General features: G+C 47.4%; 1 protein-coding gene across 7 annotated transcripts in view; it reads right to left on the minus strand.

The window, feature by feature from the left end:
* Positions 1 to 18,037, minus strand: part of ARHGAP6 (Rho GTPase activating protein 6) — a 449,480-nt gene that overhangs the window by 3,113 nt on the left and 428,330 nt on the right. For all 7 annotated transcript variants that reach the window (XM_049643417.1, XM_049643421.1, XM_049643420.1 and 4 more), the window contains 3 exons: positions 14,314 to 14,411; positions 3,751 to 4,019; positions 680 to 760 (listed from right to left, as the gene is read on the minus strand). In XM_049643417.1, the coding sequence (XP_049499374.1) occupies positions 680 to 760; positions 3,751 to 4,019; positions 14,314 to 14,411 (448 nt within the window). The remainder of the gene's footprint in view (positions 1 to 679; positions 761 to 3,750; positions 4,020 to 14,313; positions 14,412 to 18,037) is intronic.

Here is an 18,037-nt window from a genome sequence, read left to right on the forward strand (position 1 = left end):
TCCCAAATTCTGTGAGTCTGTCCTTCATTGAAAATACAGAACAAAACGCGCAAGAAAGAAGTTCCTGACAGCATCACTTATTACAACAATAACCAAAAAATGGGTTTTAAACCAGGCGTATGCAGGCTGGAACACTACGTGGCCCTTCACAATAATAATGGCAAATAACTGGAAAATGGAAGTGAAACAGATAATATAAAGTTGCATAGACAGAATGATTGTAACTATGTTTAAAAACTCTTGCGAAGGGGGTGCCTGGGTGGCCGAGTCCGTCGAGCGTCGGACTTCAGCTCAGGCCATGATCTCACAGCTTGTGAGCTCGAGCCCCGCGTCGGGCTCTGTGCCGACAGCTCAGGACCTGGAGCCCGCTTCGGATTCTGTGTCTCCCTCTCTCTCTGCCCTTCCCCCATTCACGCGCTGTCTCTCTGTGTCTCTCAAAAAGGAATAAACCTTAAAAAAATAATAAAAAACTCTTGCAAAGGAAATGAAATGAGATATAGTCAACGGTTGACATACCTTGGCAGAAAGGCTAAGTATAGCTTTATATGGTTTTCCCCCTATTTTCAGCATTTTCCAGATAACATCTGACAAATACTTAATATGATAGTAGGAAAAAAAGTAAAGAAACTTAATTTAGAAAGCAAGTGCGATAAACAGCCTTTAAAAGATAGTATGTCACCTGTCATTCCCGGGTCTTTGGATCCACTTTTTAATGTTGAATGCCAAGTTCCCCAGATATTGAAAGGCTCCTCTGACATATCTAGGAAAAAGTGTAAAGAGAAAGGTATGTGACTCACAATGGAAATCGACGAACAAAAAGTCAATCAACAAACATTTTTGTAACATGGTACCACATTCAAGATCGTGCCGGATACAAGACAGAACACGGTGCGTACCTGCCTTTCAGGAGGCTTAGTCCGTTGGGGATTTACCAAAAGGCTTTCTATATAATGGTCGTGGTATACAGAATAAGGGCCCCCAAAGATGTCTGCGTCATGATCCTCAGAACCTGTAAAGATGTCATACGCCAAAGGGACTGCAGGTGTGATTAAATTATGAGTCTTGAGATGAGATGATGATCTGGATTAGCTGGACGGGTAGACCCGATGCGATCACAAGGGTCCTTATGAGGAGGAGGCAGAAAGGGTGCTATATTTTTGGAGGAAGGGCCACGAGCCAGAGAACACAGGTGGCCTCTCGGAGCCTGGAGCCTCCAGGAGTAACACAGCCCTGAGGACCCCTTTGGATTGGTGAAGTCCAGAAGTGTAAGATAATACACGTGTGTGTCGTTTTCAACCACTAACCTGTCATTTGCTAGAGCAGCGATGGGGAGTGAATACAATGGTGACGGATGACAACAGCTCTGACGGCAGTTACTGAGACGGAGGAACGGAAAATAGTCACCGTCCCTCTGCTGGTACTACCCTCCGCCATACCCCGCTGCTGACATCAACAGGTTCACCCCCTGCCTGTATTCATTCACAAGCTGGCAGAGGAAGGCGCCGTATGGGGCGTTCTCTCCATCTCAGAGTCCCCGCTACGACCCTGTGATGTGATCCTAATGAGTATTTTTCTTTTTGTAATATGAAATTTATCGTGAAATTGGTTTCCATACGACACCCAGTGCTCGTCCCAACAGGTGCCCCACAATGAGTATTTCTTGAAGCAAGTGTCTACCGGGTGCTTCCCTGGGGCAGCCGTTCGGATGCCTTGTGACCTTGTCGAGCGCTCACTGCGCGCCAGGTTCTGTGTTGAGGACTTTACGTGGGCGAGCGAATGAAACTCTCAGAGTTACTGCTCCTGTCTTTCTTAGTTTCCATACGAGGAGGGGAGGGGACTCCGAAAGGCTCCGTCTCTCCTGCAGGCTGCACGTGGCAGAACAGGTTACCGACGCCAAGTCTCGTGCTCTGGTCATGGGATACCAACACGACTTGTTTCTAATTCCCTCGGGGCGGGGTTGTTTGCAGGGAGACAGTTACAGAGTGGACAGGATTGCTTAGCTCCCGCACCAGTGACACCGGGGGCCGAATCCTTCTCTGCGCGGAGCGGTCCCGCATGCCGCGGGATGTTCAGCCCTGGGCTCTACAGTCTGGACACCAGTAGCAACCCCTCCCAAGTCGTGATAACCCCAAATGCCTACAGACATCGTCACCTGTCCCCCGGTGCGCAAAATTGAGGACCACAGTGCCAGAGTTTGCCAAGATAGCCAACAGACAGAAAGAACTAGTGAGTGCCTCAGTCTACCTGCTAACAAATCAGAGCTTTCCTAGTGGGAAGTTGTCGAATAACATCTCTCTGAATCTGTATTTAGAAACCCGAATATGCCGGGCCTCTTACAACGGCCAGATTCTCTTCAGAGCACGTTCCTGTGTTGTTGTTGCAGAGAATGTTACGTATAGAAAATCTGTCACTAATTTAAAAGAGCAAATATTAGAGATCATTTATATACGTCAGAAAGGGAATAGTAAATCTATGATGCATCGATATCATGGCCATGAAGAATGTGAGCAAAATGGAAAATGCTAAATGATATGATTTTAAGTGAGATACGCTTAATTCAAAAGGAGCTATACTTTGGAAAACAAAGCTGTAAAGTTAGGTATACATCTGGACAAGGACTATGAAAACTAAAGTTTTACATTTAAAAAATAAATTTTATGCTTGAAGGGAACATGGGTTACTGTTTTCTTTTAATTTTTATAATGTTTATTTATTTTTGAAGGAGAGAGAGACAGACTGTGAGCAGGAGAGGGGCAGAGAGAGAGGGGGACACAGAATCCGAAGAGGCTCCAGGCTCCGAGCTGTCAGCACAGAGCCCGACACGGGGCTCAGACCCACGAACCATGAGATCATGACCTGAGCCCAAGTCGGACGCTTCACCGACTGAGCCACCGGGCGCCCCAGGTTACTGTTTTCATTACGAATTTTCTCAATTATTTTTTGACATGATTATTTATAAAATAAAAATAAACATACTATGCTTTAAACACACACACACACACACACACACACACACACACACCAAACAAACAAACAAAGCCCTTTCAGGGTGTTTCTGTGGATTAAATTATAAATGTAGGATAAAATGTGTCTTCCATTTATTACTCAGAGCGTCCTGCTGAGCCCTGGCACTGAGGGATTACTCTGTGGAGGAAAAGAACAGAAGCAAACATTCGGTGGTCAAATAAATTTGGGAAAGACTGTAAACCACACTCTCTTTTCCACTTTAAAGAGTCTGAGAAATTGTACAATAGAGAAACCATTAGCTCGGTTAGCCCAGCATTCCCCAAACATATTTGACCATGGAATGCTTATTTTGCCAAACAAATCTTCCTCTCCCACGGAGACCTCTTTGGCACACGACGTCTCCTTATATAGTGGGTTCAGCTTCCTCTCTTTGTAAAAGTAACAGCAATAATCAGGTGACATCTTAGACATGCAGACATGCTCCCAAACTCAGTGGCGAGGACACATCAAGTCCCTCAGATGCTCGGGGGGAACAATCAGTGGGAGTATTGGGGGCTCTCTGGGCATGAGACTGCTTGCCGCATGCCGGGGTCTGCAGGGACCCTCCCAGACCAGGACTGGGCCCTCCGTCCCCTCCTCTTCCCAGAGCCAGAACTCAGCCAATCCCACAGAAGTACAGGAACATGAAACAAGGAAGGGATGGAGAGAAGGTCCAAGTGCCCACGCCATGCCACGTGCCATCAGGGTCACCGATCTGGCCGGCGCCGGCCGGGTTCCAGTTACCTTTGCCAAGCCTTGGTCCAGGAGAACTCTCCCTTGATTTCGACGATGGCAAGTGGCTCACCAGCACGTACTGCTCCGGCCCTTTGTAAAGCTTCTCTGAGCCCCCCGGGGCCGCGTCCTCTTGCATAGCCAGCAAGGAGCGCTCGGACAGCACTGGGGAGTTGTTGTCATAAGGGGAGAGGTCTCCGCTGGAGGCCTTGTTGGAGTCGGTGGATGAGTGCCTTCCTCCCACAGAAAATGAAACTTCCGACCGCAGCATGTCAGGGCTTCTGGTGCAAGGAGACAATAGCAAGCGCGTGAGTGTGTTAACACTTAGTGACCAGATTCAAAAGATACGACCGTGACACAAACGACAGGAGGAGAACGCATGGATGGGCACAGGGGCCGAAACCAAAAGACAATTCGGAGCAGACACTTGTACAGCGATAATGTGAAAGCGTTTCCACGACACGGCCAGCAGAGGGCAGTGAAACCCAACAGTCGTTACAGGAACTGTCCGGGCCAGGGAGGCGGGGACGATGAAACAGACATGGACCCCTGTGTTCTCCAGGGGGCATCGCTCAAATGCCTGTTGCATTAATGTCGCTGCCACTGGAAAATCAAAGTCTGATGCTCACTATCTGTTAAGTAAGGAAAAACTGGCAGAGAACTCTGTGACGTTCCTTAATAGCCTGAATTGAATAATTCACATAAAACGATGAAACTTTACGTGAAGTTCACGATGGCTTTATGGACAACGTTTCTTCCCCCACCCGAACACTCAGTGTGAGTAAATCCATCTTTCCTGTGACAGTGACGACAACGACGACGACGACGATGCTTCTGGTGGGAAGAATAGATTCACGTATGAAGAGGCGAAACACATGACAAATACATGACCGCCACTACAGTTCATGGGATTTTAACACTCCGAAAATGAGTCTACAGGGCACGAGTGCTTTTACAAATGGATGCGAAACATGCTAATCAGCATATCCATGATGTCTTATCGGTGCACAAGTTGTCACAGCAACAGAAAGAACAGCGAACGTGTGAGAGGGGCAGGAAAATGAGACCGTCAAGAACATGAAGAGAGTGTTGGAAGGCTTACCTGGGAGCATCTGTATTTTCTACCTTCCTCAAAACAGTGGCCCTGACATCTTGAAGGGAAATGATGACAGATTAAAAGTTCCAGAACCTACTTCTGTCGCCCCCCTCAAACCCACTTTGCTCCTCTTTAACTAGCCTTTGCTTTCTTCTGGTTTAATTTTTGCAAAACAAATCCTTTGGGATCTTAAAGAAGGTAAACACACGCCCGAGCAATCTTTTCCTAACGAAAGGGCTGTGTGCACGCAGGACAGAGGACGTGCCCTCACAGGGGGATCTAGCTCAGTCTCGGGTTTTCCAGCCGGGGTTAGCATCCAGGAGAAAAGCATCTCCGTATCTGTGACGTGCCTCGCCTGTCACTGACATGGCCAGGAGCTCGAGCACTTTTTGCTGAGGAAGTTTCTTATCCACATGGAATAAATCAGTCCTTTCCTTGCCTCCTCTTTAAACCGATGATAGATAATCTTATGGGAAAGAGCCAGAGGACAACCACGAGGATGATTTTCCAGAAACGTGAGGCCTCCAGTGAAATGAAGGAAAAAGAAAGGAAACTTATTTTATTTCTGCTGGAAATGGGGGGCGGGGAAACTATTCAACCTCCATATCTAACGAGGCGGAATTCTCCCAAATTCTAGCAGGGGAAAAACAAAGCAAAACAAATGGACACTGCTGTGTCATCACGAATTTGACTCCGGCTGAGGAAACTTTACTATGAAAATGAGAAAAATTGAATGGGTTGAACATGGAGCTGAGCTCACAATCGGGGTTCTGACCAGGGCTAGAAATTAGAGTACGGGGCCAATTTCCGTTGTTTTCCCTGTTTAGTTGACAGCTTCCCCCGTCGTTAATGAAAATGTCTTAGGTCTCCTCGGCAAGAATAAGTCAGTGAGGACTAAAGCCTGATCTTGTGGGGTGTTTGAAGAGAGCCCAGTGCATTCATTAGCCCAAACGCAATAACCATCAGGGCCACGAATGCTTTTTTGCCCCCTCACGTTGGGAGGAAAATGTTGGAACGGTGGCATTTGAGCTCATGGGGATCCCAACTATTCTGTCTCGCGTCTTGCTCATCTGTCTTAAAACACATAGAGAAGAGAATACATTCAGCCAGATATGATAAGCTGCAGACCCAGCCAAGGGTTGCGTGCATAAAGAAAGGTGCCCTACGGGGGCGCCTGGGGGTGGCTCAGTCGGCTGAGCGTCCCACTCCGGCTCAGGTCATGATCTCACGGTTCGTGAGTTCGGGACCCACATCGGGCTCTGTGCGGACAGCTCAGAGCCTGGAGCCTGCTGTGGATTCTGTGTCTCCCTCTCTCTCTGCGCCTCCCCCAAGTGCGCTCTGTCTCTCTCTCTGCCTCTCAAAAATAAAGAAAAATAATTAAAAAAAAAGAAAAAAGAAAAAGAAAGCTGCCCTACGGAAGAAACGTAGCGGGTCTCAGCACTAGGAACATTTTGGTTTCCGCCCAGTGAGGAGGTTACTTTGGCCCTATGGAAGCATGCATCAAGTTGCCGTACCGAGGCCTGTGGTCACCTCTGTGTGTCCCCACCCCGGCCTCGTCTTACCTTATGGCTCTTCCCATCGTTTTCCTCTCCCTAGCCTCTCAAATTACTCACTACAACGTTGTTCCACTTGCATAGTTTTGCAAGCTGCTGCAGTAAGCTCTTTGGGGACTGTACAGACGGGGAAATCACACTCACATTAATTATTGGGTGTACGGAAAAGGCTTCATGAGAACATTTCATTTGCTTAACCGAAACAGAATAAAACAGAGAACAGTGGTAACAATAACAAAAATAACCGAGCTGCCACACCGTTTCCCTTCCATTTTCACGGCTGTGGTTGGAGCTGATGGAGGAGAGGTGAGAGAGGAGGAGGTGGAGGGCCACTGACCACTTCCTCTGTTCTTTGGGGAACATCACCCGGGAACTTGTTGGAAATGCGAGTTCTCAAGCCTCGCTCTGGACCTACTGTCTGGACTGGCTATAACATGGGAGGCCCCCGGTGAAAAAAAAAATTAAGAATTTGCAGGTGGCGATAGCAGATCATCGAGCCAAGTGTGGGCCTCTTCTCAATGGAGGCCCTGTGCAGCTGCACAGGTTGCAGACTGTGAACTGGCTTTGCCTATTGAAAGGGCATCTGGGAGTGGGGCTAGCAAACTGTGTTTTAAAAAGCCCTTCAGGTATCTGTGACGCAGGGGCAAGTCTGAGAACCTCGAGGCCAAACTACCTTCCCTCCCTCATCCATAGATAGGACAGTGGGCTAAGGATCTGTTGGGTCAAATCAGGAAGGACAGCACAGAGAGTGGCCCAGACGTCAGCACTGGTTGGCCGAGGCGGTTAATGTGGCGGTCCCGACCTGGAGGTGGCTGGGGCCACAGCTGAATAAAGGGGGGGGTGTGCCCCTCCTAGCCACTCGTCAACGGCATCCAGATAACCCAATGCGTTTGGGTTGCGGATCAGAATCGGTAAGGTGAGAGGGAGCGGGAGAAGCCAACCTGCCTTTCTCTGCTCTTCTGGTTCATTCTCCTAAGTCAAGCCACCAAAGTGACTACAGCCGGGGCCCCAATCAGGGGAGAAACTGAAGGAGGCGGCCAAAGCTAAACCCTGCGGGTAGAGACGCAAGCAGGTCTCACAGTGGACACAGGCTGTGAACCTGAGGGTGGCTGGGCTCACGGCCAGGGACGCGAGCAGAACTGCACTCGTGCAAAGCGACCCCTTTGTAAAAGGGGGTGCTCACACAGGGTTCCCTGGGTGGCGGGCAGGGCACTAATCTCCTGCCAACGACTCTCCTAGAGGAAACGAGGAGGTCACACGTCTCTCTGGCAGTCGAGGCAGTAGGGCTTGAGACCCTTCTAAAATGTATTTGAGAAACGGTATCCAGCATTATTAAACCACCAATAGTCAAATGCTGTGTTTACACTTGGGGTCAATGGCCCTCTTAAGTGTTTAAGGCGGTTTCCACCCATCACTTCGTTTTCTCAGCAGAGGTCAGTAAGGCGGTGGCCAAATGTGCCCAACAACCCACGTGCGAGGAGTGCCTTTGCACGTGGGAGTCCGCCAGTTGGTAAACGAAACGAAACCATTGTATTCGCTTCTCAGGACTCCCACGTACCGCACGGGCAGTGCAGAGGCTAAAAGAAACTTTGGTGTCATCCCATTGCTTTATCATCGAATCTACCTGGAAACAAATCCGGAACCCCCACCGCCATCGCCTTTGCTAACATTTGCCTCTAAGATGATTCAGGTCTATGGAGACAATTTTTTTAAGTTCAGTGCTGCAAGTGAAGGCAATTAAATTTTTGCATTTGTTTGTGTAAAATATTTCACCAGCGGTTCGCTAAGATGAGCGAATGGTTTCAAAGCGCGTAGCGGGCCCTCTGTGTCTTGGAATTGAGCGGACAGGTTGCCCGTCGACGCGGGTTTGCCTCCACGAGACCTGAACGCACAGCGGGCACGGCCGGTCTCAGCTAACCAAATACGCACGAGATAGATATGGAGAGTGAAGCGCTTTCTCACCCTTAGCTGGTCCCTCCAGGTCAGGGTGTTAACACGCCGCTGGCAGGGGACTGTGGGCAGGCCTGCACTGCAGCTGGAGGCACAGAACTCGTTCTGCGGATAAATGGAAAACTCTGGTTCAATCACCGGATGTGGCAGCCCAGCCCCCTGCTGAGCTTTTCCCCAGCGAGAAACATCCTTGGAGATTTCAAGCACGTGTCGGCTTCTTCCTTGGCTTCGTCGCTCAACTGATAAAGCTCAGTCTGCTGGGACTCAGAGCACATACCCATCTCACACACTATTAATCGCACGGGGACATTCGAACTTACCCAGGGCTTGGGTGAAATTTCTCCCCTCATTTTTAGCTCTTGCTAACTCCCTCCTGATAGCCACGGCACACGGAGGCATTTATGACAGGCGCAGAGAAAACAACGCTGACTCCCGTCCCTTTTTGTACAGTGTGCCTCATAAGACATCTTCCAGTTAGTATTCTGCAAGTTTATAAAAATTGCGAATCATCGTAAAGGCGTTCGGAGGAAGAGGTGATGCGATCGATTCTCCCTTCGTTTTGAATTGGCTTTCCGTAAAAGGCACATTCATGCTTTTTGGAATTTTTCATTCTGGAATTTCCTATTCCACATGCATTTCTCCTGAAGTTGTCTGGCTGAAAGGGCTTTCTTTTTTTCTATTTTTTTTAATGTTTATTTAGTTTTGAGAGACAGAGAAACAGAACCTGAGTGGGGGAGGAGCAGAGAGAGAGGGAGACACAGAATCTGAAGCAGGCTCCAGGCCCGACGCGGGGCTCGAACTCACGAACTGTGAGATCATGACCTGAGCCGAAGTCGGATGCTTAACCAGCTGAGCCACCCAGGCGCCCCTGAAAAGGTTTTCTTGAACAGAGTGTGCATGGGGTGGGGGGGTAGGGTTCATTGCTGTTATACTATACTGAGAAAGTCTGATTTCTCGTCTCTCAGAATTTCCTGAGAACTTTTTGACCTTACAAATCCTAGGAAAAGGAAAACTGAAATCACAGTCCATCTTGTAGCGCTCCATGGTTTTGTGGAGGAAGGCATTTTCAAGGACAGTCTTTGAAAGGTTAAACGAAATTATCTACATGATATTTATTTGATAATTTCAATGTGACGCCTTGAATTATGAGAAAGCCTAACGCTCCTCCATCATGAAGAAGGTAGATTTTGTTTTATTCAACAGGAGGAGAATCTCAAGAAAACAATTACCTTTCACTCCCAAACGCAGTGAAATTTGTTTTATTTCCATTTTGTTCCATATAGTAGGAAAATGCTATATTTAGCCTTGCATACCACATAGGTATGCATGGTTGTTTGTGATTTTTTAATGGTTAGCTTTTTTTTTCCCCAGAACATTAAAGCAGCTGAAAGCTATTGAAAAATTGAAAAGTTGGCACATTAGGACTTACATCATTATATTAGGGTGAAATGCTTTATTTGCGCCCAGATAGAATTGTATTATTTAGTTCAGCTTAACTTAATTAAAACTTATTTAGGATTGTTACTTGCTCAGGAGAAACTGTCAAACAGCAGTTCTCTTGGTTGAAAAATAAAATAGCAAAGAAGTATTTTCAAAGCATCACTGATGGGTTTGCTTCCATTTAGGCCAGCATACACATTTTCCCTTTGGCTTTGGGGTCCACGGTGGCTCGGCGTGGCAGTGGCCTTTAAAAAATTTTTTTTAATATTTTGCTCATCGTAGATTTTGGTGTTAACTTTGATTTTAAAAAATATGACAGGTCCACATCGTTCATTTTGATGCCTGAATTTTTATTGATTTATTTATTGCAAATGTTTTACTATTTATTTTTGAGAGAGAGAGCGTGAGAGAGGGAGGGGCAGAGAGGCAGGGAGAATGGATCGGAAGCAGGCTCTGCACTGAGAGCGCGGAGCCCGGCGTGGGGCTCGAACCCGCGAACCGTGAGATCATGACCGGAGCTGAAAGCAAGAGTCGGACGCTCAACCGACTGCGCCACCCCGGCGCCCCAACGCCTGACTCTGTAGCACACCCTCCACTTGGGCACCTACGTGAGTGCCTCACTCTCCTCGCCCTGCTCCGGGTCCTGCTTCGGTTCTTTTCTTCTGTTGCAAATGCCGGAGTCCCACATGCCTCGTCCTCTTTGATTTACCTTCCATTCTCATCCCCTACCTCCTTACATCCCTAAATCAAAGGAAGGGGATCTATTTTGAGTGTCTTTGAAGAAAAGAGCATATAATTCTAATAAATATTCCAGACAAGCAAGGAAAATACTGGAAGTCTTGCATTGTTAGTAATATAAATCTCTTCTAATCTCCCTTTGGTATTCCGTTTTGGTTGAAGCCAAAAATCTAAGTGGACAAGCACGAGAGAAAATGACGAGTCCTCCTTCTGCCGCCCCGATGCTGTCGTCGCAGAAGGGAAAAGCTCCAACCAGAACAAAACATTCAATTCCCAAATGTCACTAAACGTTTGCTCCTTCAGAACAGAAATTATCGTAAACATGTTCTTGTTCTTGGTTCTGCACTCTTTTGAAAACTCGTTTTTCCACTCCCCATCCCATCCTGTGCAGTCTCCACGAGGGGCACAGGAGTCCACAGCTTTATCTAGGTATGTGGGCCGATGGCACAGAACAGAGGCTTCGGGTCACCTTCCCACTTGTGTGTCTTTTCACCCTCACCCCTCTCTCTCTTCCAGAACCAACACCGCCATCCCGATGCCGACTGGATCAGGCCGGTACCGGCGGGCTTTGCCTTTAGACACCGCTGCAATTTAAAGCGGATGGCTTCCTTTTGCGTCATACTGCCTTCAGCGGTTGCTGTCTCGTGGATAGAAAGGTAGAAAGCAGTGACACCCAAGTCTTTGGTAAGCGGTTGCAAATGAACAAAATGGTGACATTCGAAGTAACATGGTAGCAATCATTGACATTTGTTAAGCATTCGTTAGAAATCAGATACTCTTCTAATAGCACAACAACTCTGTTTTACCTCCGCTTTACAGATGAGGGGACCGAGACAGAGAGAGACGAATCTATTTACCCAAGACCACATAGCTAAGAGCAATCTCCTGTCACTGTAATTCGCTGCCATCACTTCTTAATTTAAGTGCCACCCCAAGACTGCCATTTCAGGGCTTCTGTCCTCTGTGCCGGCCAACAGTTTCCTTAATCACGCCCACAGCCAGTTGACGGATTTATTGTTATGTCCAGGCCCTGGTTCAAGCTTCCCAAATGTCCAGGTCTCTTGACACCTCTCCAGTCTTCAAAGTTCACTGCAAATCCTTGCTCTTCTCAGAAGCCATCGCTGAGACGATAGGTCACATCTCTTTCTCTTCTCCAAACTCCAGGTGGATTTATGGTCCGGAGTATTGGTTCCCTTCCTTCGTCAATGCAAAGACCCCCTTTTAATGTCAGAAAATCACCTGCCTCAAATATAGTACCATGTGATGGCAAATACGTAGTATCTAATGTGGCAGAACAGTAGAACCACAGGGGAGATTTAAAAAATTCCTAATGTCCAGACAGTACCCTAGAACAAACGAATCCAATCTCTAGGGGTGGCGCTCAGGTATGGTCATTCTCAGGCTCCCCAGGGCATTCAAATGGGTAGGCAAGTCTGAGAACCAATGAGCCGGCACATATCATTCCACACTCTGTGACACACTTCCTAACATGATTCGCATTATTTTTATCCTTGAAGGCCTCCTTCAACGAGTCTGTAGGCACCTAAAGTTAGGAATATGCCTGATATTTTAAGCTTTTGGTATTGAAAGTGTGGATCACAGACCAGCAGCATCACATCTGGGAGCTTGCTAGAAATGCAGATTCTCAGACTCCCTCCCCGAGATCTACTGATTCAGATCACCAGGAGGGCTTTGTAACAAGATCTCCTGCTGATCTGTATACACAGTGAGGCTTGAGAAGCGTGTTTAAGGTATGAAGACACTCTCTACAGCTCAAGGGTGGGACTCTCAAACCTCAAAAGACAACCAGGATGAAATAAGTATTTATTTACGTATTTTTACTTCACGACATCATTATCAACCCTTCTGGGCTTCTCCTTGGCCTGTACCTAGAGGAAAACAAACACTCCCTCTCTCCCTTACTAAGAAAGTCATCTCCAAATGTTTTCTGTTCAACAATGCTAGTCTCTGACATCCACGGAGCACCAGTGAGCTCACTTCCCTTCCCTTGAACCCCTGACACACACCTATGATCATGGCCTAGGGTCGGCTTGCCTTGACCTTACAATTCTTATTCTTATAGGGATAGGGAACGGGAGAGGCTAGATAACTATGCAGCTTGGGATGGGCCTAACACATACGCTGCTTCCTTTCCCTAAGAGTAGAGAAAGAAAAGTTCACTTCTTGGCCTTTATATGCAAAGAACATACCTGAAAACCACATAAAAATAACTTTCATCTACCATTCTTCAAAGCACAATATTTATACATTTAAACGCACCATCTAAAAGCGGAAATTTGGCAAGTCAACATCAGTGGTTTTTTTAGGTGTGTGTTGTCCAGCTTTCCCACAGAGTACCCATGAAACGTCATAAATGCAGCTTAACGAGGGACTCACGAACAGAAATGCCACCATGTCTGTTTTCTGGCGCGGGGAGGGAAAGGAGTGAGTTCATTAAAATTCTGGTGATACGAGATCTGCTGTGAAGAAAAGTCATTTGCGTTAGTTTAAATTAGAATTTACACCTTGATGATGGTTAGAAATCTAGGAAAAATTTAAGAAGAGCAAGACCATGAAATGCCAGCCCATTAAGACAATTTGAATATATTTTTAGTCACTCGTCGCTCTTGGGGCTTGACTCCAGGCAAAGTGTTTGGCCTGATCATCAGTGGCACGAGGATGATTTTTTGAAAAGTGCATGTGAAATAGTTTCAAATGAAAATTCATCTATCGAATTCAACATCAACATAAAGGGACAACTCAACACGTGTTGGTATTTGTAAGACACCATTGAATAGGACATACCATTATTTAATACAGAGCCGAGAAAGGAAAAATGCTATGGATTACATCAGGACACGCCATTGATTGTCAGATGACTCTCAGTTTCAGAGACGATAAAACATGGGAAGAAATGTGTCTTAGAGTTGTTGCAATTCGGTGTATTAAAAGCATAACATAAATGGCATTTTCATGAGACGATGACAACTTTTCATGCCACAGATTTAAGGGTTGGTGTCACGGCAGCAACATCGCTCCTGGATAACGATGCAAAACTACCCTCTTAACTGGCTTTGCCAAAAGCTCAGCACCCCCATACGTGCTGCCTTTCTACCAAATAGTTGGGATTAATCCTAAAACCTGACTAATGTAAAAAAGCCAATGCTCTTCCTTTGGAGGCAAAATGGCGGCAAATCGCAGCCTACGGCACGGCATTCATTTTACTCATTGCAAACATGGCAGCATGTGGAGAGCAGTGTGCGTTTTTACCAAAAGGACGTCAACTGCGAAGAGGGGAAGAGTCAGGAGGGCGCACACCTCTAATTTCAAACGGGAACCCAGGCCTTGGTAGAGGCTTGTCTTGTGGTTTGGTAACGTGTCACTTGCGCTGATAAATGACACAAGTAAGATGCGTCCAGGCGTAGCCTGAGGGGCACGTAAGTACAGCTATCAGGATTCTAGAAGGAGAAACACTGATGTGCATCACAGTCCTTTGAGCTTCTTGCCAGTGATTTAGTTCTTTTTTCCCAGTAAACACAGTCAAAAAGACCTTGAGGGGCTAGAAAAAGCCAAAAATGAAACAGAAAGCTCCCATAAGGCACGTTCTAATTTAATAAGTGGATTAGTCATACTGAAGCACTTTTCTGGATAGGTGGACTGACAAGATTCCCCAGGAAGTTGCCAAAATTCCACTTCAAGTCACCCTGCATGGAGTTACATAAACCTCTTGAATTCTCTAGAAAAGGAAAGAGGAATCCCCACGGCAGCTTTGGAAGAGGGGGTGAGTGGCATACTCACGATGACTGGGAGGCCTTTCTTCTGAGTAAATAGTCCACCACATCGGGGTCGGTCTCCAACAGGCTGATCAGGACTTCGTTCTGGAGATCTGGCGGAACCTGGAGGGGCCAGACGTTGAGGTGTCAGTCAAACCATTCCAGAAGGGGGAGAACCAGTGTCACTGGCGACTTTACGGTAACATAAAACAGAGCCTAAAAGGTCGTAACAGAGCAGAGTGGTTCACCAGTTAAAACCAAACCTATACCAACCCATAAAGCCAGTTTAATTCTTAGGACAAAGTGGATGATTGCCAAAAAGTCATACTCAATCCACATTGTCACACGTCCTATGACTGGAGATATAGCCTACTCACTTGGATACCTCTGTGCTTAGACTAGATTTTCTTGGCTTTGAATAAGCAAGACATCATGGTCAAGAGGGATGGTGTTCATAATTTATCGTCCAAATGGGGACACTTCCTAGAGTTCCTATTTATAATTATGCCAAGACAACGGACATAGATTATAATTGTTTTGGGCAGTTCTGGAACATAGGTTTATTAAGAGGGCGGCCCTTGAGCCAGACCATATTTGAGTCCTAGTTCCGTTTATTAGCTGTAGGATCTTCGGCAAGGTACGAGACCTTTCTAGGTCTCCGTGTCCTCATCTGCAAAATGGAGAGAATGAGGTCCTTGCCACAAACGGTTGCTGGGGTGATCAAATGACTTACTACGTGTCGAGAACTTAGAACAGTACCTGGCAGAGACCAAACATGCGAAAACATGCCGACGACTATATCTGCACGTGTCATTTTGTCACTCGAAGCCTGCACTTCCCCCCCTCCTCGCATTCTGGTCCATGGACAATGAAAAGGCTCTCGCTTTGGAATCTGACAAGGCATTCACTAGAATTCTGTGGGTGAGCGCCAAGTGTTTCCCTAGGCTAGTCCACAGCGTGTTAGAAGATGGCCTTACCATGTTAAACCGCTTGTGTGAAAATGTTGTGTGAGGAAAGTCTGAACTCCACTCCACTGGGTTTTCTACTCTATAGAAGCTGGTAGCTCAACTAACGGAAACTCAAGTTATTGACAGAAAACAAAATTTCCGTCTGGTTCTCGCATACGAGGCCTCAGCGACCAGGCTCTTCAAAACTGCAGGGACAAGTGTTCACAGAATAAGGGGGCTGGTGGAGGAGTTTGCCTCCTGCCTCTTGCAGAACTCAACTCTTCTTGAGCTCTGAGAAGCTGGAAACAATTTTATTAATAAAAACAGGGATGACAAAGCAACAAAACGCTTTCCTTCTCTCATAAATCTCTCCCTCCCACTTCATCCCGAATCTTCATTAATCACAGTGCCAAACCCTACTCACACAAACTCAAAATCTGGGTTGCGTTCAAGCTTCTCTGTGTCCTTTCCCCTCCCTGTGCAGAACCAGGAGATCTATTCGATTTCATCTCTGTGAGGCCTGTTCCTACCTTCCCCTCTCTTCCATTCCATTGCAGTGATCCAAGTTTGAGCCCTCATGACCCCTTTGCAGCGGGCATCTGTTGGCCATTACCAGCTTCCATTTCCCTCTTGTTACAGCAGTTATGCCCCAAGTCCCCCAACCCTTAGCTCAGGGGTGATGCGTAAGCTGGTCTAAGGCCGCCATCATTCCCTTCCCAGACTACCACAGCTGCCTGTGGGATGGGTGTGCGGCCCCATTAGAGGTCACAAAAAGCCGGGAGGGTTTCCCTGAGGCATCTGAGGAGGCAATGTGGGGCCAGAAGCCCCACGGGGCCTCAAGACTGTGCTGACGGTCCAAGAAACAACACCAAGAAATGGAAAGAAAGAAAAGGGTCTGTTGACAGCATTTGAGTCCTAGGTACAGCTCTGCCTGGAGCCATATTTGCCTGTGGATTGTTCAGCTGTGTGGGCCTCAAGTTCCTTACAGCACTTAAAAGGTTTTAGTCCGAAAGAAAGATATGTCCTCGATGAACCCGCGACGCAGCAACTTGCTAACTTGTATACCCTCTGTTCCCTTCACCTCCGGCATCAAGTTTCTTCTCTGTGGGGTTGTCGGAGAGCTCTAATCAAGGCGCCTGCTCAGAAACCTTTTTATCCCCACTGCCGACGCCGTCGACTTGCTTGCTCGTCTTTGCCATTTTGTCCCCTGGCAGTCATCCTCACACACTCTCCATTGGCACCCCTGCACTTCTCCCCCGGGCCTCTCCCCACCCCGTTCCTTTAATTCATCACATAAATATTTGGCGAATGCCTCTCTTGAGTGCCAGGAGCTGGATGCTGGAACTCAGCTGCAAACCAAACAGACAGGAATCCCGGTCTCCTTGAAACTGACAACAAATATGGAAAGACCGGCCTTCAACAAATAAAGAAAACATAGCACGGGTCGCACGGAGAAAAACGAAGCAGAGGAGGGCGATGGAGAGGGGGGTGGGGCGGGGCAGGGAAGTGCAATTTAAGTAGGAGGTCAGGTCACAGAGAAACTGACATCTTAACAGAGAACTGAAGTTGATGAAGGACTTGGAGAAAATCACTCCAAGCAGAAGGAAGAGAACAATCTCAGGATCGTGAGTCACGAGCAGAGAGGAGGCCCGGCGAGGCTGGAAAGAATGAGGAAGGAGGCGAGCGGTAGGAAGTGGATCAGGTGGCCAAGGCCAGATGCTGAGGAGTCTTACGGGTCATGAGAAGGACATCTGCTCTCAATCTAGGCGGTGGGGGAGTCACTGGGGGTTTCGAGCAGAGGACTAACGTGAACTGTCGTCACCGGCTGCCGCATTGAGAGTAGGTTGCGGGGGAGCAAGGGGTGAAGCAGGGAGCGCAGAGAGGGGCCGTCGACCTCTCCAGAAGAGAGGGACGGAGGGCTGAACCAGGATGCTGAGCCGATGAGAAATCTTGGGATCTTGGCGACAGTGAAGATAGAGATGATAGCGTTAGCTAATTTGCCGGCTGGAGGGAGAAAGAGGGAGGGAGAGGGCGAACAAGAAAGGTGCCTGGAAGCACGGGGCTGCCACGGAGGCTGACCGGTGTACAGAAGCAGCAGCCAGAAGACGCTGGAGGTCACGGCTAGGAGGGTGGCTTCGCTAGGGTAAGGGGACTGGCCTGTGGGACACCCGAATGAAAGATCTAGTAGGCAACTGGGAAGAGAAACTTGGGAGATATATCCCGATGGCATTTAAAGCTCTGCGACCAAGCCTAATGGCCTGGGAAGGAGAAGAGAAGGGACAAGCCTTTGAGGTCAAGGCTGAGGGATTCTGTCCTCTTTATTGCATACATTAAAAAAATAAAAAGACCGATAGGGGTGCCTGGTTGCTCAGTCGGTTGAGCACCCGACTCTTGCTCTCAGCTCAGGTCTTGATCTCAGGGTCGTGAGTTCAAGCCCCGCCTGGGGCCCCATGCTGGAGGTGAAGCCTACTTAAAAGAAAAAAAAAAAAAAGACGGGTCATTTTTACTGTAAGTTTTTGAAACAGCACGGCCCAACAGATACACAGTATTATATCAATTTGTCAAAGAGTGATGCCTAAAGGGTAAAAATGAGAGGAGAGCTCCTGTTTAAAAGATGAACAGAAAGTGAAAAATAATATAAGCCCACAATGTATATCCTGAGCACTTTTTGAAAGAAATTCCCATGAGCAAATGAGGAAAAATATTTGCTTTTCATGCCGTTAGTTTAATTAAAAATTTTCCATCCTTAGACACGTAATAAGAAAATTTGCTCCAAGCCCCCATTCATTCCCACTGAGGAAT

Source organism: Panthera uncia, chromosome X (genome assembly GCF_023721935.1).
Source record: "Panthera uncia isolate 11264 chromosome X, Puncia_PCG_1.0, whole genome shotgun sequence".
Lineage (NCBI taxonomy): Eukaryota > Metazoa > Chordata > Mammalia > Carnivora > Felidae > Panthera > Panthera uncia.